Source organism: Aplosporella prunicola, assembly GCF_010093885.1.
Source record: "Aplosporella prunicola CBS 121167 unplaced genomic scaffold K452scaffold_15, whole genome shotgun sequence".
Taxonomy (NCBI): Eukaryota; Fungi; Ascomycota; class Dothideomycetes; order Botryosphaeriales; family Aplosporellaceae; genus Aplosporella; species Aplosporella prunicola.
The window spans coordinates 270,409-288,687 of record NW_022983543.1 but is presented as its reverse complement, the minus strand read 5'-3'; the positions used below and the strand labels follow the sequence as shown (position 1 = coordinate 288,687).

Sequence of the window (18,279 nt, the reverse complement as noted above, 5' to 3'; positions counted from 1 at the left end):
GCGCGCACTTCTGCGCGCCCTGCAATGACTTCCTCGTCCACCCTCCACACATCTCACGCCGCCGTGCTTCCCACACCGCATCTTGGAAACGCCATCATGCATCCTTGGCGGCGTTGAGGGACTGTGCGGAATGCTCCCTCTGCACCCTCTGCGCCTTCTTCTGGGTCAACCGCCCGGTGTGGTTTGCTACCGGTGCGGGCGACCTCCAGAGTCCCATCGAGGCCAAGCTCGAAGCTGTCGACCCATCCTCGGGGCAACTCGGCATTGTGCTAAAGGAGAAAGATACCTGCCAACGTTTGGCCTTCACAATGATCGAGGTCCCTGGTCAGCAGTGCTTCAGCCCGTTGGTGGTCTCTTCAGCTGACCAATTTCTGCTTCCCAGAAGACATTCTGCCCCTACACCCGCTAGGCCCCACAACATCCTCTCCGCACACGTTTAAACTCGCCAATTTATGGCTGGATAAATGCCTCAATAACCATTCCGAGTGCACATCCAGATTCACCCCTGGCGATCGTCTGCCAACCCGTTTGATTGAGATACGCACTCACGATCCCAAACGGCCAAAGTCTGCTCGCCTCCGCTGGGGAGCAACGTTGCCGACGGGTACAACCTACGTGACCCTGAGCCACTGTTGGGGCGTGGAACGTTTCTTGACACTAACCACACAAAACGAAGCTCACATGATGAACGAGGTGCCGTTGGATGCCTTGGCGATCAAGTTTCGTGATGCCATCGAGATAACCTCCGGGCTTGGCTTCGGCTATCTTTGGATCGACAGTTTATGTATTCTTCAGGATTCGCCAGAAGATTGGGGTGCTGAATCTGCACGAATGGCTCAGGTTTTCGAACATTCCGCCCTGACCATCGCCGCAACATGTTCACCAAGCGCCAGCTTCGGATGTTTTGCGAAGAGACCAGCTCACTCTGATTCCTGCCTCTTGCCAGAAGGCGCATCGTCTATTCTGGACGGCAAGGCCTCCTGGCTTACAACCCAGAAGAAAGAAGACGCGTTTTGGCTCGAGAATGTGGAATCTCATTCGCTACCACTGCAAATGAGAGGATGGACCTTACAGGAACGACTACTATCGCCCAGAATTCTCTACTTCTCAAACGACGGGATCTTTTGGGAATGCAATAAGGTGTGTGCCTCAGAAATATGGCATAGCCATAACCGGACACCCAAGCAGTGGATCTCGCTCCTGAAGATCCCGCCAACAATCTCAAAGAAGATGACCATATCATGGCACGAGCTTTGGATCACCTTACTCGTGGACTATTCGCAAAGACTTTTATCATACCCTGATCGGGACAAACTCGTAGCTGTCTCTGGCATAGCTAAAGCGTTCCAAAATCTCCTCCGGGAACGTTACTTCGCCGGCTTATGGGAGGGAGATATGCTTCGAGCGCTATGTTGGCAGAAGTCGTATTCACCTGATACTTCGCCTATGTCACCTGAAGCACTCCTTTATCGAGCCCCTTCGTGGTCATGGGCGTCGGTCGATGGCAAACTTGAGTTCGATCTGAGGTGGTACAAATCTCCCAAGGAGCTCAGATATCTTGCGGAAATCAAACATGTCGAAGCCGATCTGGCAACGGAAGATCCTATGGGTCAGCTGAAAGGGGGATCCATCAAGCTTATGGGATTCCCCATGCATCTTCTCGTATACCCCAACTCTGCAATTCCTGCAGATACTTGCAACGGTTGGCTGAAGTGCGTTTGGGATAAGCGTTTTCAAAACATAACTTGGGATCGGGAACCAACCAGAGTCACCTATCCTCGGAACTTGTGGTGCTTACCAATTGTTCACAGATCGCTGCCAAACAGTGGTACTTTGAACCACATATTTTGTCTTCTGTTGGAACCTGCGGATCCCGAATCAGAAACCCCCAACAAGTTCTATCGAGTAGGCCTCCTGGCACAATCTAACTTTCTGTCCAAATACCAGTGGGAACTCGAAGACTCAAGAGAGATCACAATTATTTAAGTTCAGCCTAGAACTTTTTAGGATTTTTGTATTAACCAGCAATGGTTAAAATCCGTCACCGTCAAGCGAAATTCATCGCCTAAGAAGCTTGTAACGTCCGTCACCATGAAACGAGATTCACCGTGAAGCGAGACGGTGATACTTGTATGGAGTAGAAGAAGAGACCCAGCCATGATGCGCAGAGTCTGCGTGTGCTCTAAGACCGTTGCACCCATACCCAGGACTCGGGCTGTGAGCCAGGCATGGAATACTCTGTAGGGACTGCTTATGTCCTTCGCTATCTCGCTAGACGTAAATTTTCTCCTAATAGTGAGGGGCATTACATGACAGAAAGAGCAAGCCGCATCTTTGTATCATGCTGTCTCATGCAGACTCCCCTTCTTTCAGTACCGCCACCTCACCGACACGCCTCACGAATACGAAGAGGTAATCTTGCAGGCAGTGGCTTTGGGGCAGAATAGTCAGACAAACAAGGGACATTTCCATTTTCGCCACGGGAATCTGACCATTGATGAGGATAATCAGACACTCGTACTCGACAGCAAGTCGATTCGTAGCGAACATAGCCCGCGGCGAACCAACAGCCATGCGAAGCTCGGTTACCAAAGTATGAGGTCGCTTCGCGGCGTAAGAGGAATGGAATGCGGAGTGTGAGACGGCACCCACGGCCAAGGAAAATTACCACCTGGACCCGAAGTGTAGCAGTGTGCACGCGACGCGGAAAGCGTGAGGATCGCAGACACGACTCAACGTGTGTGTAGCAGGGCGCACGCATGATGACAATAGCATTCTTTACCTCAGACCTTGTGGGACAGGTACGTGGGACGGTGGCAGGGTGTTTCAGCCTTGCGAGCGGGCCTGGCCAGCTTCTATTCTGGAGCGGGCGCTCGTTCAGGCGCGGTGCAGCTGTCTGTGTTCGCGCTGGTATTGTGTGCAGGATCCGACTCTTCCTGCCTTTGTCCCTGTACCACTGTCTCGGTGTCTGCAAAGAGCTCGCGACCTTTACCACGTCTGGTCGCAAGGAACGCGGTCCGGTATGACGTCCGCGCCGGATCTAGCTCCGCAATTCTTGACGCGGGCTTGCGGCACATGCTACTACGCACGCTCTCTAGCTAAGGACCCCTGCGCACTTCCGCTCAGCAAGGAGCAGAGGAAGATTTAACATTATTATTCATAGTCAACATCTTTCTTACAATGCCAAAGCGGCCCCGCAACGCCGCTGCTACACCTCGTCATGGTGGGAACAACCGAACGAATGGTAAGAAAGAAAAAAGCAGCTCCTCAAGAGCCTCAAGCAACATTCCAAGCATCCACAATCCCCCAACCCATCTAAGCAGCACAACCCCCAAAAAGCTCCCAACGCCCTTCCCCGCAAAACGCCAAACCCGGTCTCTTAAATTCTCACACACACCAAGGCTTTACATGGTCAAGCAGCTAGAAAGGCACGAGCCACAGCAGGCCTCACAGCCGTTCCTGGTGCCGCGAGCGGCCTTATGGTGAGTAGGCTCGCGCATATCCTCGACGTCGAGGGCGCGGCCCCCGTTCCCCCGCCCGTCCTCGGCGGCGACGCCGGGCCCGGTCGAGTCCAGCGACGTGCGCGACACCTGCGAGTGCGCGTAGTGGCGCAGCGGCGTGCCGTTTTCGGCGGGGCTGCGGTACGGCTCGTAGGCGGCGTCGGGGCGGAGGGATGCGCGCGCGGCGGCGGGGTGGTTGTTGGCGTTGGCACCGCCGTTGGGGTTGTGCGGTGGTGGTGCGCCTGAGGACTCGTAGGGCTGGTTGCCCGCGCGCGTTAGTGACATGGCTTCGTCGTTGTACGGGGGTGGGCAAGGGCGCGCTGGGTGCATGCGTGATGATGGATGATGATAATGACGATGATGATGATATTGTTGTTGTGTACGTGTGTTGCCTCAGTCAAGTTTCAACACATACCTGCGACATGACCAGTGCATGAAATAGATAAAACACGGGGTCGGGGGCTTCTTGGTGGGCGTTCTGGGCTTGCGTCAAGAGACAACAGTAGGTAGCAAGGCCAATGGCAAAAGGCCAGCGCGGACATGGCTTGCCTTTTTACCCGCGTCCTGCTAATCACCGCGACTATAAGGCCGCCATTATTTCTGTTGCAGTGAATGAGTGGGGCAGTAAGGCGGCGGTGGCGCGCAGTCGCAAGAACCTTGAAACTGCGCCTCGCGCCCTCGCACAAAAATAGCGTCTTGCCCGCCCCCGTCGATCTCTGCTGCTGTCGTCGCCGTGTTCATGAGAATGAATCCTACATACCTATCAGGGGCGCAGTCTGTTGCTGCTTTTTCGTGCCGCTGCTTATCACTGGCTCCGCTGCTCCGCTTGCTTGCCCGCGCTTTGCGCGCTGCGATTTCTCGTCTTCCTGCTGCACGACGCGCTGCGCCTGCCCTGCTGCTGCTCCGCTTTGGGAATCTGTATGCCTGCTGCCCGAATCCCCAAACCCGCCTCCTGCTTGCAAAGCGTCATTCGTCACACGTCGGGTCTGCTCACCTCTCTCCACCCGTGAGCGCTTGTGCAGAGGCGAAAGCTGAAGCGTCTCATATCTGCAAGGGGGCACTTGCTCATCTCCGGGAAACAATAACTCCCGAAGCGGGGCCCAGGGCTCGTATCGCGACTTCACGGGGTCCAGATTCTATGCCAGAGCTCAGGGACAGGAGGACTATGGACAGCGACTGTTTTTTTTTTTTGCTACTTTTTTCTTTTTCTGCAACAGCAACGGTTTCGCAGCCCAAGAAAAACTACGGGGCCCTGTTCCCAATCTTAAAATGAAACCAAGAAAACTTGAGCGAGCGTCCTATCTCCCACCGCTGCTGCTGTTGTATGTGCTGCATGGGTGGTTTGCAACCGAAACTCCCACCTGGCTTCACTCAGCACGTCGGGCACCTTGGCAATATAGCTAAAGAGCGACCTTGTGTATCCACCAGCCTGCAAGAGGGGGGAAAAGGAAAAAATAAAACAGAAAAAGGAAAAAAGCGAACAAACAAACAAGAAGGGTATCTGTGCCGTCCACCATCCGAGAATGACGGGGAAGAGAAATCTGTGCTTGTGTTTTTTTTGGGATCTGGTTTTTTCTTTTTGTTGCGCGCGTGAAAAGCAGAACATCCAACGGACCTTAACGGTTGGCAATTTTATCCCTCCACGAGTAAAAACGACCTCACAAAAACTCTGCTGCGACAAACGACACCAGAGTATATCCAACCTTATATTATGGATGGCTATCCCGCAAGGTTCAAGGATTTACGTCTGGTCTCTGTCGAGCAAGCAGATTCTGGCCCTCTGGTCAAGCTCGTCTCTTGCACTGATTTCCATCCACACGGCTCCACCTCCAACTGAGGCCTCTGCTGATCACTCTTTTGGTGATCTGTTCAACTGTGAACAAATGAAACCGCTAAAGCAAAAAAAAAGCAAATTGGAAGTGAAAAAAAGGACGCTCGCAATGCAAACTAAAAACAAAAAGAAGGCAACGCTATGACGCTCATACAGCAGTCTTTGATACAAGAAAGATGAGAAGGTTGCAGGCTACCTACGACGGCGAGGTTGCCCAGTGCATCAGGGCTGACTGCTCTGCGCAAGGGACAAAAAACTTGGTTGCCGACGATGTAGCCTGGGACGACCAAGAGCTATCTATTGCATCATGCGAGGTTGAAGGTACTGCTGGTAGTTGTACTGGCCCTGGTTTTGTTGCTGCATGTCCGCGGGGGCCGATGTGGGGGTAGCTGGGTAGGTCCTAGGGGCGATCTTGGCATAGCTGTTGCCACCAAACTCCTGATCAGGGGTGATCGGCGGAGTAAGGCAACCGTGAGCCATCACAGCGTCATAGTGGCTCTTCTGGGGGGTGGACGGGGTCAGGTAACAATCAGCAGCAGGCTTGTCTGTCTCCATGGCCGGGGGCGTGGGAGGCGTGATGTTGCGGCGGGCAATCTGCTGTTGGCGCTGAAGGAACTCTTCGACGGTGGTGGAAACGGCGGATAGGTGCATCGAGGCGTACTTCCTAGAAAGAACTTGAGACGGCTGGTAGAGGTGGTGAGAGAGGTTGAGGACCACGACGGGGTCGTAGGTGCCAGCCCACTCGGAGTTGCGGGTCTGCGAACGACCGAGCACGCAGCGAGCCAGAGCAAGCGCAGAGCGAGCAAGGACGGAGGGGCGGACGGAGACAAATTCCTTGTGGAACAGGGCAATCTCACTGATGTACCAGGCCATGTGCTCGACCTCGGAATCGTAGGTGGTTTCGGACATGGCAATCTGCAGGAAGCCATCGACGGTAGGGTGGCCAATAATCCAGTTGAGGGTTTGGAGAACGTGCCACTCCATTTGAGTGAACATCTCATCGTCATACAGCGAGCAGCACATGGACTTGAGCTCGCGGACGGTGGGAACGCGCTCCTTCCTGTCACCGTACTTGGCAGCAATCAGGAGGGCGGCGCAACCGACGAGCTGGTAGTGACGCTTGTAGACGACGCGGCGAGAGCAGTAGCGGTCGAGGAGGTTGACGGCGAGGAAGAGGGTCTCGGGGAGAAGTTGGAAGGCAGCGTGAGCTTCGACGAGGAAGTCAAGGAGGTAAGGGCGCATGAACCACTGGATCTCGGTTTGAATGTCGATGGAGTTGACGTCTGGCATCGTCTCGGCCTGCGACAAGGGGGCAATGTTAGTCGTTTCTCAACGGCGCAACTTGAGCGGCACAATTCACCTCCATGTGCTCCATGTGGTCCAGAACATCCTCCTGGTATTCCTCCGCCGTCATTCTCGAGAGCTCATCCGCCAACGCACGTTGCTGCATCCTAGCAATAGCCCGAGAGCGCTCCCTAGCCTCAGCGCGGATCGCGTAGATACCCTCGTCCTCCATCTCCACAAAGTAGCTGTCGCAGTTTCCGTGGCGCTGTTGGGTTGATTGTTGGAAGGCCATGGTGGATGTTGTAAAGGTGAGGCGGGGTTTGGTTCAATGAGTGGACGTCTTTTCGAGATAGACTATGTCGACCAGGTGGTGACACGGGAGGGAGTGCGGTCCGGTGCGATAACCGTGATTAGAGAGTGACAGCCTAGAGAGACTAGGCGTGGGAGAGAATGAAATTAGTTGGTATAGGGCGACGGTGGGATCCAGTAACGGTTCGGTGGTGTGGCCGAAGACGATTATAGGAGGCCCCTCAAATGACGCCTGGAACGTGCGGGCCGATCGGTTAGTGACGCGACGGACAATTGGGGCCGAAATTATGCATACCTTCTCGATTAGATTACTTGGAAAGGAGTGAAAGTAGGCACCTGAAGAAGTGAAATTGTCGACAGGAAGTCGAGACTAGGAGCAACTGCGTCCCTTGCAAATATCATCCAGTCCCCGCGAAGAGGAATGGCGAGGCGGGGTCGGATTTTGTCTCGAAAGCCAAGCTCGCCACAGGGGTATTTTCAGGAGGCAGAGCACGAATTAACGAGTCCGCCAAAGGGTGGTGAGTCTGGGGAATGTGGAAAATTCCCGTCGAAGCAGGAACCTAGAACAAGGAACACCAATCAGCACGCGACCTTTATTTTATTGCGCCGCGACCGCCTATGCTCACCTTGTAAATGCTTATTGCCTCCTTGAAGCAGTGATGCTCGGAGGTCAATTCTGTCTTATCGGGCTGAAGCCAGAAAAGTCAGGAGCACGTGGGTGAGGGGTCGAGTGTACTGCTGGGTCGGGTCTTCGGTTAGTCAGCTGGTTCTTCAGTGATGCAAAAAGTGAAGAGTCATTGATGATGATCGATCCAGGGTTTAGACGCGTGTGGAGGTCGCGGTCTCAATTTCCACGGTGCCGTTCCTGAGCAATCCGATCCTGAGTAGATCCTGCACTGGCCGAAAATTCGAGAAGGTGTTGCGCGCTGGGGATCAGTTGTTCCTTGGGGCCAAGGGTGACGCAGGAATGACTGAGACAAAGTCAAGGCCTGCGAAGGGAGAAATCCGATAAAAGGCGCCGACGCGACAGTCACAAGAAATTCTTGAGGTCGTGTCTTTTGATTTGTCTCGGCAGGCGGCGGATTGCAGGCGGTTTCGCGCGGGCTCGTGCCAATTGAGGGAGAGAGAGAACAACAGCTTCGGCCAAGCCAGCTGGGGGCGAGGGCAGATTTCTCAGACCATTCTTCTCATTGACATCCGACCGACAGATCTTCTTCTTGTTTGATGGTGTGTTTGGTGTCGAGGACGGAGAGGCAGGGGCAGGCCACTTGTGGAGCCCTCGCCGTCACTTTGAGATGCAGGTGCGTCGTTCACGGAGGCGGACGGTCGTTGCAGCAGTAGCAGCAGCAGCACGGGCGAAGGGGGATCGGTGTGTCCAGCGGTGCTCAGGTCGGGCTCGGTCGAGAGGGAGAGGCGGAGCGTCCGGGCGGGCAGCGAAGTGGGGTGTTTTTGGGGTCAGTGACTTACCAATTGCACGGAGTGTACAATGTGTGCACGGCTGACAGGACAGGACGAGTGAGGCGGGATTGGAGACGTTCAATCGGTATGATTGAGGGAGTCAACTCTAGGCTCAGGAGGAGAGGATTAGCAACCGCGGGCGGGACGACGAAGAGGAAGAAGGCCGAAGGCTTCGCCGGCGCGGATGGGGCTACTGAGCAGAGTGGAGTTGGGCGGAGCGGTGACGAGATGGGGTGAGCAGGGAGTAGGTTGAGACTTATGGGAGGAGGATGTGCGGTCAGGGAAGAAATGTGCACGGCACTCACCCCGTTCACTGGACCGCTGTTGAGCCGACGGGTGGGTGGCGGCGGAGAGGGGGGGGGAAGGAGGGTGAAGGAGAAGAGGAGGAGGAGGATGAGCGAGAGGCTGAGGACGCTGGTTAGAGATCGGATCCGGCGAGCGAGAGTATGGGCCATGGGGGCTCGCACGCTGGTGTCGGGAGGACGCTAGCCTGCATCGACGGCAGCATCGGCCATCAGCCAATCCCCGCATGCCGCCAGCGCTGCACAAAAAACGCAAGCCACCGCGGCGCTGTATGTATGCACTTTACGCCTGCCCGGACACGGCGAGCGCGTCGGTGTCACGCCGTGCGCTGCTTGCAGTCAGCTCAGAAGCTTGCAATCTCTCCCTCTTGACAGGCCCGGAGCCAGCCCACGCACGCCCGTTTTAGCACCGCGCTGCCACCCCAGACAACCGCCTTGGCGGCGCTCCGGGCCCAATGGTTTTGTTTGCGCAATGACCAAACTCTAGCCGGTGTCACATGGGGCCTTGGGTTTTTGGCCGTGGGAGGTTTCAGCACTGAAACCTGCTTGCCTCTGCGCGTGTGCTTGCAGAAGATTGCCTGCATGCGGTGAAAGTATCGCCATGTACGGAGTACACACCACGCCCTTGCCTGGCCCGCCATCTTCACGATATTGAGACTCCCGGGTCCTGGGGTTTCTGGGGGTCGTTGATGTCACATCCGCCGTCGCTACCGCATGCAGTGGCGTAACGGCGCCCTTCTCCTGAGCACAGCATGGCGATCGCCCACGCTTCATTTTGCAAGACGCGTTTTTCGCGTCAGTCGGCATGCATGTGCATACAATATCATGGATATACAATAGCGCAGCGGGTCACGGATCCGCACGGTGGATAAAAATCCAACGACTCCGCTCCGCCCGCCGTTGTCGTGGCCGTTCTGCACGCAGAGATTTTCTTCACCTTTTTTTTTTTCCTGTTACATACCGCCTCAGCCGTCGACCTTCTCTGGCCTTCGCTGCCAGCTGGACGCCCCACTCCTGCAGCCAGATTTTTTGCAAGCGGCGGGCTTAAAGGCGGGGTCACTGTCTCTCGCGCAATAAAATGTCGCGTAATTCTTACGGCGGAAGCATGCAGTTCCCAGGCTCGTGCCAAGCGCCCTTCTCGAGCATCATTTCCGTGAGCCAAACGATGATGAAACGCCTCGCTCGGCCAGCACCGTTAAACTTAGCATATCTCCCGCCCGCCCTCGATCCTCCGCATGAAGCTGCGGCATGGTGATCATTGTCGGAGTCATAGTGAGGAGCCCGTCTCCCACATATTGGAATACGGGATCGTTCTTCCATTTGTTCTAGCCGGTTTCGCTCAGGACGGAAGGTGGTCCAGCTCCAGGCGGTGGGTTGGCGGGCGCCTGAACGCGACCATCGCGCGAGCGCTTTCCGCCCACCCATAGCGCGATCATCCTAAAGCCCGCCATGCACTGCACATCTCGCGGCTTTCGTCCAAACTGGAATCGCCGAGCGCCACGGTGTCCAAAGTCTCGGATAGACGGAGGCACGCCAACACGTCCACAGCGTCACTCTGACCTTGGACTGCAGCCGGAATTGCGGTACGTTGCCTCGCGCAACGCAGCGAACCAAGAAGAGAAATCTCTTCCCCGCCTATCGTGATCCCGCGACATTGTTAAGACATTCATGAGCTCACAATTCACCGCGTTTGCCGCATCATCCCGCATCATCGCTGCCTCGTACCTCTTTGCATAAACTATGTACGCACTTGGCCTGGTTTCGGTGATAGGGCCGGCTTCGTGAATAACGGCCTGATACTTCTCGTGATGCATCCGCCTCGCTAATTCCTCCAAATCGAGCGCAGAGAGCGGTTATCGTGATCAGTTCAGCCTATTTGACAACGCACACCGCCTCGTTCTAGCACTTTGATATGGCGGCTTTCGCAACTTCTATCCCAAAGATGCTTGGTACGCCCAACACGGGCCACATCACGACACGCCTTCTTCCAAACTTGCACGCCTCTATGTCTCACTACCTAATCGTACGGCTCTAGACTCTAAAAAAAAAAGCGCAGAGAAGGATCGCGATAGGTGGTGCGATCGGCGGGAAACCTTCAAGTTAGCTGTGGGACTGGGAACCTTATTGTCGATGACAGCAACAGTGCTTCCATTGGGCATGGATGTGTGGCGCCAAGAAAAGTTCGACCAGCAGCCCGCGCTTGGACTTTTCCTTACTCAAGGAACCACAAGACACCAACAGCCTTGTCCTGTTATCTCATCATTTTCGAGCGAACGCTTCGGTATCTCTCGCTTTGGGATCGGGTACGAGCTAGCCCAGGACTGAAGCGCGATGGTTTACGGATGGAGCGACGGCTTTGAAACGCTTTCGGAGACGACATAACGAGCGGCTGATGATCGTAATCCTGGATGCACAAAACCACCAAGCGTGGTCACCAGGAGATAGCCTCCAGATGACCCAGCTGGGATATGATAACGATTTTGCGTTGTTTGAGCGTCGTGAGGATGCGGAGAATGAGAAAGGAGGATAGAAGGACGTTGATTGAAGTTCAAATAAGCGCGGCTGAGGTTCCGCTAAGCGAGAGCCTAGCGCGCGTCATCGGATCAATTAACGCCGAGCGGACGTTCCCAAAATTTTTGGAACGCCCGTTGCGCGTTTAGAGTTGTGAAGGCTCAGTTGCGTGTTGCTCGAAAACACCGTGTCGTAGGGCGAGCATGATCGCCTTCTCCTGTACTTAGGACACAGCATATTGTTTCTCATACTTCGGAACTATCCATACCTTCCTTTCGCCCTCGGCGCACCTTAAAAGATGGATATCCACCGTTCGCGTTTCGTACCGTACCCGCCTTCCGCGATCAACGCCCTGGCCTTCACGTACTCCGAGAGCAGGGACTTCACTGGCAAAGGAATAAGGAACATCAGGCTGGCGATCGGCCGCGCAAACGGCAACATCGAGATCTGGAATCCCGGGAAAGGTGAATGGGTACATGAGATCACATTATCTGGCGGCCAGGACAGAAGCGTGGAAGGCCTGGCATGGGTGCAAGAGCCGGATGAGGAGGATGCGAATGGCTATACCACTGACGGAAAATTGCGCCTGTTCAGCATTGGGTACTCGAGCGCGGTGACGGAGTGGGATTTGGTCACCGGTCTGCCTCTGCGCCACTCCAGCGGAAACCACAGCGAAGTCTGGTGTCTCGCCGCGCAGCCCCGATGGAGGCCTATGAAGCTCGGTACAAAGTCGGTGGAGAGGGAGGGAGAATTCCATGGCCAGAACCTCGTGGCGGGCTGTGCCGACGGTACGCTTGCTTTGTTGTCCACTGCAGACAACGACCTGCGTTTTCAAAAGTTCCTGTCTCGCGCAAGTGCAAAAAAGGCCAGAGTTCTCAGTGTCGCATGGCAGAACAGAGATGTGGTAGTGGCCGGGTTTGCAGACAGCGCGATCAGAGTTTTCGACACCAGGAACGGAGCGCTTCTGCGCAACATCACGCTGGGCGCCGCAGCAGTGGGAGGACCTAGAGAAATCCTTGTCTGGACGGTCAAGTGCCTTCCCAACGGCGACATCGTGTCTGGCGACTCAACCGGCGAGATACGATTCTACGATGGACAAAACTACTCCCAGACGCAACGCATCTCTGGACACGAAGCCGACGTCCTCGATATCGCGGTCAGTGCCACGGGCCAGGTCATATACAGTGGTGGTATGGATCGCCGGACTGCAGTATACACGCTGGGAAATGATAACTACGGAAACCGGAGATGGGCAAAGGTCGCTCACAGGAGGTACCATGATCACGATGTCAAGACAATGGCGACGTACGAGAGCAAGCAAATGAGCATCATGGTTTCTGGAGGTATGCAGGCAGGACAAGATCGATTTTCTGGCAATTCTGACTTTGTATCACAGGTCTCGACACTCATCCCATCGTCCTTCCCATTCGCGAGTTTGGCAAGGAACACAGCCGCACTCTCCCCGCTCTCCCTCAGAACCCGCCTGTCGTCAGCGCTCCCCGCGCACGTCTCCTTGTCAGCTGGTGGGATCGCGAGGTTCGTGTCTGGCGTGTCAAGAAGCGCGACTCGAGCGGCGAGCTTCCCAAACTGGTCGCCCGTCTGGCCTTGAAGGGCGAAGAGAACATCCAATCCGTGTCGGTGTCTGAAGACGGGGCCGTTCTTGCCGTTTCCACTGCGGCAGAGGTGAAGGTCTTCCAATTGTCTGCACGCAAGAGCGAGAATGAAAGGGGTTTGCGCGTGCGCAAGCTTGATGGCCCGTCAGAGATTCAGTCTAATGGTGCCCGGCTTGTGCAAGTCTCAAAGGATGGCAAATGGCTGGCCGTGATCACTCACGGGAACGAGGTTTTCCTCGCTCGGCTTATGAACGACAAGCAGGACACGGATAAATTGAGGATTGTGCCTCGCGTCGTCGAGCTCCCCCGGTTGCACAGGAAACTCGAATACCAAAATTCACTGAACGGCAGTTGGGGCAGCTACGACCGTACAATTACGCGTGTAGCCTTTTCTGAGGGCGTTCTCGTGGTAAGTGATATCGCTGGTTACCTGGACAGCTGGGTGGTTGAAGGGAATGAAGATTCCATGTCGCCCGAATATGCCGTCGCAGAGCCCGCAAAAGCAGAAGATGCCTCGTCGGACGACGAGGATGAGGATGAGAACGGACCCGTGATCTTCTTCGGTCAGCACTGGATCCGCAACCCCGCCGGTCATCTTCTCCCCAAGCTCGACTCTTCCGCATTGGTACTGTCATTCAGGCCATCAGGCAACTCTGCGCCGCAGCCCAATGGGAACCCTGCTGTGCGTCCCACCCGGAATAACCCTCATCCGCACTCGCACGAGCTCCCGAGTGGCGAACATCGTTTGCTAGTTGTCACTGCGCAACATCAAGTTTACGAGTTTGACATTCTCGAGAGCAAACTGACAGAGTGGTCGAGACGAAACCCGACATCCGACTTTCCGGCGGAATTCAGGGGGGTGCGGGACCGCGCCATGGGATGTTTGTGGGACGTCAATGAAACGAGACAGCGGCTCTGGTTGTACGGCAGCAACTGGGTGTTCATGTTTGACTTGGCGAGCGACTTTTCGAGCGGACAGGCATTGGGCGAGGGTGCCGCAGACAGCCCCGACGCGGCAAAGAAGCGCAAGCGGGGTGCGGAGGAAGACCCGCTGAGGAAGCACACTAGTGGCGCGGGTAGCAAGGTGCCCGCCAGGGAAGTCCAAGGAGTGGGAAGGAAGTATCGCAAGATCACCGGCATCGACGCGTCTACCTGGGTCGATCTGGACCATGCGCCCGCCGGTCAGGACGACGACGATGATGACGGCGAAGCTGATGAAAAATCCAACGCCCTGGCACTGCTGCGTCGGTCCGCATCCGAAGGCGCGGACCTTGCGGCTGACGACGCGGACGAGGGACAGAACGCTGCGCAACGCAAGTCTCACTGGCACACGTACAAGTACAGGCCCATACTGGGCATGGTGCCGATCAGTCATGCGAACGGCGAGGAAAGCGGCAGCAGCAAGGAAAAATCTGGGGCGCAAGGACAGACTCCGCTGGAAGTCGTCATCGTCGAACGGCCGGCATGGGATCTCGATTTGCCGCCAAGATTTGTCGGCAACCACGAAAGATAGCCGGGCCGGCGGCACAGGCACAGGCGGCAGGCAACAGGGGCAGAAGGTTTTCGAGTCGAGCCGCGATCGGGCGCGTCTGGGGATGATGACTTCACGGAAGGTAGCGGGCTGTGGCGTCTGTTGTTTTAGGATGCGGGCAGTGCAGATCACGGGCGGTGATGGTTGCTTCGTAAAGAGTCGAAAGAAAGTGTTGGATAAGATAAGCATTCACATACATAGGCGCAATAGGCGTAGGTAATTGCACAGCATCACGCGGGAGGCTCAAGTGGTCCAAAAGCAGTGCTTGGGTAGATCCGAAGGCAATATGGACATGGATGACGACGCCGATCACCAGGCTGTGAGCGGCCAGATCATCAGCGGCTGCGCTGTCAAAACCGGCGCTGCGTGGCCGGCGACCGCAATTTATAACACGAAGTCGTGGCCCTTGTTGGGGATAGGCGTGGGCTTTTGGTGGAGTAGCATCAGGCCAGACGGGGGTCACGTTGCGGAGAGCGGACGCTGGCCGCGTCAGCGTTGGCTGGGGCAAAGAGTTTTAGGCTCTGCTCATGGGCGCCCCTGCGTGGGCAGATGTGAAGCCGGGATGGCGCGGCGCGCAGCCAAGAAGCAGGGGAAATTGGGATTGCTGTGGTGTGCTTTGGTGGGTGGTGGTGGGCAATTGTTGTCGTCGTCTTCGGGGGGAAGAGGGCAGTTGAGGGTACGTCCGTACAGATCAGTCCGGTGTGTGGCTTACGTGCTCGGGTGTGCGACGACGACGACAAAGGATGCGTAAGTGTGGGCGGGCGAGTCGCGGGAGAAATAGTTATAGCTGCGGCTGACTCGGGCCCTCTGCGACACGCGTCGTTTGTCTCTAGTGTGGCGGAAGCGGATTTGGGAAGCGAAAGCGAGAGAGTAGAATGGAGAATAGAGAGAAATCCATGTGTATGTGCGGGCGAAGGAGATACGAGTACCTCAGTGCCTCTCTCGAAATTAAGGAGCGGCGGCCAAGAAACGCAGCCTCGCCGCGCGCAGCCAGACGACAGCAGCAGACAATCCTCATCGTCTGGTTCCGTTGCGCACTAGCACGCGGGTCGCCCGGACGTGATTGGCCGTGCCGCGCAAGCTGACGACGCTCGCCCTCTGCCCTACGGCGTGCTTGCGCAGCCCACCAGCTCCCTTGACACCTCATCGCCGCCGTCTCTTCCTCAAAGCCTCTACACCTGCCCTCCCACCCCGACCACACGACTTGCATGCGAAGGCCCGCTTGAAACGCCGCACCCCCAACCTCCATCCACCCCCGTGCACTGACCGGCCTGTGGCGGCTCCGTCCATCTGGGCTGTGCAAGCTGTGCGGTCGCAACCCGTTCAAACCCTTTGTCTCCTCTTCCCTTCCCGCATCACCACCACCACGACCACCACCACCTGCCGTCCCGTCTCATCGCCATGGATGCCTCGATGGCCCCGCGTCGAGGCCATGCCTCTCCCTTTGATGAGTCCAAGGCCAAGGAGTTGACCGACAAGTTTCGCCGCGTCCTTAGCACCAAGCGGATGAACGACCTGAGCAGCCGTTCCCGCTCGCAGTCGCCCGCCGCTCCCTTGCCGGCCACCAATGCTCCCCCGCCATCCTACACGACCGCCGTCCGCAACATCCCGTTGGTTCCCTCGGCTCCCCGTGACCCCCGGTCCCTGCGCTTCAAGAACATGCTCCACTCGCTCTCCAACATGCCCGTCAAGTGGGAGAACCCCGGCCTTCTCGACGACGCCCTGCGCGTCATCCCCTTGGAACAGGTCTACGGCGAGGCTGAGGAGGAAAGCCAGATCTTCAAGGCCGAGGCCGAGAGTCTCGGCTCCAACAAGAAGCCCGCATGGGGCTACCAGGACTGCGTCATCCGTGCACTTCTCCGTTGGTTCAAGCGTTCCTTCTTCAGCTGGGTCAACAACCCCATCTGCACCTCTTGCGGCTCTCCCACGATAGCCATCGGCATGGCGGCGCCCCTCCAGGATGAGCAGGCCCGTGGCGCCACCCAAGTCGAACTCTACCGCTGCTCCCTCGACCAATGCGGATGCTACGAGCGCTTCCCTCGATACAACGACGCCTTTGTGCTTCTTCAGACCCGGAGAGGAAGATGTGGCGAGTGGGCCAATTGCTTCAGCATGCTGTGCCGTGCTGTGGGCTCTCGCGTCCGTTGGGTATGGAACTCGGAGGACCACGTCTGGACTGAGGTGTACTCTGTGCACAGGAAGAGGTGGATTCACGTCGATGCCTGCGAAGAGGCATGGGACAAGCCCCGGCTTTACACGGAAGGTACGTGCATCGTGTTTGCCGGGTCGCATTGGGCTATCGTTGACCATGAATCACAGGCTGGGGCAAGAAGCTCGCATACTGCATTGCTTTCTCCGCCGATGGCGCTATGGACGTCACCAGGCGATATGTGCGAAACAGGGCTTTCGCTCTTGAGAGGCAACGGGCCCCGGAGGCAGTGCTCCTCTACATCATGAACGAAATCCGCGCATTGAGGCGGTCCAACCTGTCCAAGCAGGACAAGTTCCGGTTAGAGGGCGAGGATATGTCCGAGGACCGGGAGCTGAGGAGGTACATGATCGCGTCCATCGCACACGAAATCTGCAAGATCAACCCGGAGGACATCATCCGTGGAGGCCCGTCTCCCGCACGCCGCCCGGACCCCGATACGCAGAAGGCGGCCGAAGGCAGGCAGTCTGGCTCCGCCGATTGGGTCCGTGCAAGGGGAGAAGGTGGGAGGAGCACTCCCAACCAGCAGAACCACCAGCAGCCTCCTAGGTGAATGGCCACCTAGAGCCTCCGCTTCCCTCCCGCCTACCATTGAACGCTTGTCGTCTGCATGGCCAGGTCGTTACTGGTCGCTTCCGCTGAACGTCCGTCGGGGCTGGGTGCCTCTCCACCCGTCACCTCGCGGTTCCCGACTGCCTTGTCTACTACCTCTTTCGACCAAGGCTTGGGCCCAATCTTGCAATTCATTGGTCACCCACCTGAACATGTATGATCCCGCACCAGATCAGCCGGCGCAATGGAGTTATTGTTCCGGGTCAAACCAAGCCAAACTTAATCACTTGCGATCTCATCTCGTCCTGGTATCCTTGCCATGCAGTCTCAAAGCACGGCCTTAATCGCAACTCAGTGATATCCACATCTTTACTCTTCTGGTCACCTCGACTGGAAGCTTTCGCTATCAAAGTCTCATTGTTCTATCGTTTAGGGGATCTTCCCCGAGCCAGACGATGCAAACTCGTCTTAGGATTTCTCATTTGTCCTTTTTTTTTTATCTTTTCTTTTTTTTCATTGGCGCACAACAAATAACTTATCGGCTTCGGGCGTTTTGGGCGCACCAGATGGGTTTGCACGCATTTTTTGCAGGGGCTTTCAAACATTTTCAGCGCTTGGGTCCGGTTTCCCAATGGGATTTGCTTGCTAAACTACCCTTGATCGTTTTTTGGATCTTATTTACTTGCTGCTCTCTTCACTTCTATCTTCTTTTTCTTTTTCTTTTTTTTATACGTTGGGTTTCAAACGGGCGGAACACGGGGAACGACGGCATGTGTGGTCCTAGCAGCGCGTCGGAGTCTGTTTTATTGTCGCATTTCTCCCATCTACAGCGGCTTCCCTTATCCGGACACCTGAGATGCACGGAGCGGAGCGAGTTGGCTTTTGGTTTTCTGGCTGCGTTTTGGATGCCGGATGGCCCTTACCTCGTCGCAGTTTTACAGCAGGTCTTGCACGGGTAGAGCGTTCGGCACTTTGGGGGTTGTGGGTGTGGGTGGGTTTGCTTGGGGATGGGGGAAGAGGGGAGCGGTGGAGAGAGCTGCCAGGGCTGGGCTGGGCAGGGCAGGACAGGACAGGCACTGGCTGGCTGTGGCAGAGCAGAGAGCACGATGAGAGAGCTGCGTGGAAATGAGAAGAACCGATGAAAATCAGCGGACCGAAAAAAAAAAAAAAACATGGATT

General features: G+C 56.2%; 8 protein-coding genes across 8 annotated transcripts; 6 read left to right on the top strand and 2 right to left on the bottom strand.

Annotated features, from left to right (window-relative positions):
• Positions 1–40: 40 nt before the first annotated feature.
• K452DRAFT_42686 (uncharacterized protein) lies at positions 41–2,185 on the top strand. Its single transcript, XM_033546654.1, has 2 exons — positions 41–317; positions 383–2,185. Exons 1-2 carry the CDS (start codon positions 131–133, stop codon positions 1,984–1,986), a joined length of 1,791 nt encoding a protein of 596 aa, XP_033396619.1. The 5' UTR covers positions 41–130; the 3' UTR covers positions 1,987–2,185.
• A 1,887-nt stretch (positions 2,186–4,072) lies between these two features.
• K452DRAFT_42652 (uncharacterized protein) lies at positions 4,073–5,117 on the top strand. Its single transcript, XM_033546653.1, has one exon. It carries the CDS (start codon positions 4,240–4,242, stop codon positions 4,771–4,773), a length of 534 nt encoding a protein of 177 aa, XP_033396618.1. The 5' UTR covers positions 4,073–4,239; the 3' UTR covers positions 4,774–5,117.
• On the top strand, positions 4,899–5,552 carry K452DRAFT_42587 (uncharacterized protein). The gene has a single exon (XM_033546651.1). The coding sequence runs from the start codon at positions 5,024–5,026 to the stop codon at positions 5,474–5,476; it is 453 nt and encodes a 150-aa protein (XP_033396617.1). The 5' UTR covers positions 4,899–5,023; the 3' UTR covers positions 5,477–5,552.
• Positions 5,553–5,628: 76 nt separating this feature from the next.
• On the bottom strand, positions 5,629–6,907 carry K452DRAFT_229595 (uncharacterized protein; the record flags this gene model as incomplete). The annotated part of the gene is made up of 2 exons (XM_033537052.1): positions 5,629–6,630; positions 6,692–6,907. 2 exons carry the CDS (start codon positions 6,905–6,907, stop codon positions 5,629–5,631), a joined length of 1,218 nt encoding a protein of 405 aa, XP_033396616.1.
• Positions 6,908–7,506: 599 nt separating this feature from the next.
• Positions 7,507–9,059, bottom strand: K452DRAFT_42594 (uncharacterized protein). The gene is made up of 2 exons (XM_033546652.1): positions 8,688–9,059; positions 7,507–7,662 (listed from the first exon to the last, which is right to left on the bottom strand). Exons 1-2 carry the CDS (start codon positions 8,911–8,913, stop codon positions 7,595–7,597), a joined length of 294 nt encoding a protein of 97 aa, XP_033396615.1. The 5' UTR covers positions 8,914–9,059; the 3' UTR covers positions 7,507–7,594.
• A 2,434-nt stretch (positions 9,060–11,493) lies between these two features.
• On the top strand, positions 11,494–14,321 carry K452DRAFT_298972 (uncharacterized protein; the record flags this gene model as incomplete). The annotated part of the gene is made up of 2 exons (XM_033542172.1): positions 11,494–12,538; positions 12,592–14,321. 2 exons carry the CDS (start codon positions 11,494–11,496, stop codon positions 14,319–14,321), a joined length of 2,775 nt encoding a protein of 924 aa, XP_033396614.1.
• Positions 14,322–15,752: 1,431 nt separating this feature from the next.
• On the top strand, positions 15,753–17,101 carry K452DRAFT_229636 (uncharacterized protein; the record flags this gene model as incomplete). Its single annotated transcript, XM_033537053.1, has 2 exons — positions 15,753–16,602; positions 16,659–17,101. The coding sequence occupies 2 exons, from the start codon at positions 15,753–15,755 to the stop codon at positions 17,099–17,101; spliced, it is 1,293 nt and encodes a 430-aa protein (XP_033396613.1).
• A 227-nt stretch (positions 17,102–17,328) lies between these two features.
• K452DRAFT_42570 (uncharacterized protein) lies at positions 17,329–18,279 on the top strand. Its single transcript, XM_033546650.1, has one exon. The coding sequence runs from the start codon at positions 17,556–17,558 to the stop codon at positions 18,057–18,059; it is 504 nt and encodes a 167-aa protein (XP_033396612.1). The 5' UTR covers positions 17,329–17,555; the 3' UTR covers positions 18,060–18,279.

Coding starts and splice junctions, on each gene's coding strand:
- K452DRAFT_42587 (XM_033546651.1), top strand. CDS start 5,024: ATGACGGGGAAGAGAAATCTGTGCTTGTGTTTTTTTTGGGATCTGGTT.
- K452DRAFT_42594 (XM_033546652.1), bottom strand. CDS start 8,913: ATGCGGGGATTGGCTGATGGCCGATGCTGCCGTCGATGCAGGCTAGCG. Junction 7,663..8,687: donor ACAGCGGTCCAGTGAACGGG/GTGAGTGCCGTG, acceptor GACCCGACCCAG/CAGTACACTCGACCCCTCAC.
- K452DRAFT_42652 (XM_033546653.1), top strand. CDS start 4,240: ATGAGAATGAATCCTACATACCTATCAGGGGCGCAGTCTGTTGCTGCT.
- K452DRAFT_42570 (XM_033546650.1), top strand. CDS start 17,556: ATGCAAACTCGTCTTAGGATTTCTCATTTGTCCTTTTTTTTTTATCTT.
- K452DRAFT_42686 (XM_033546654.1), top strand. CDS start 131: ATGCTCCCTCTGCACCCTCTGCGCCTTCTTCTGGGTCAACCGCCCGGT. Junction 318..382: donor TGGCCTTCACAATGATCGAG/GTCCCTGGTCAG, acceptor TCTGCTTCCCAG/AAGACATTCTGCCCCTACAC.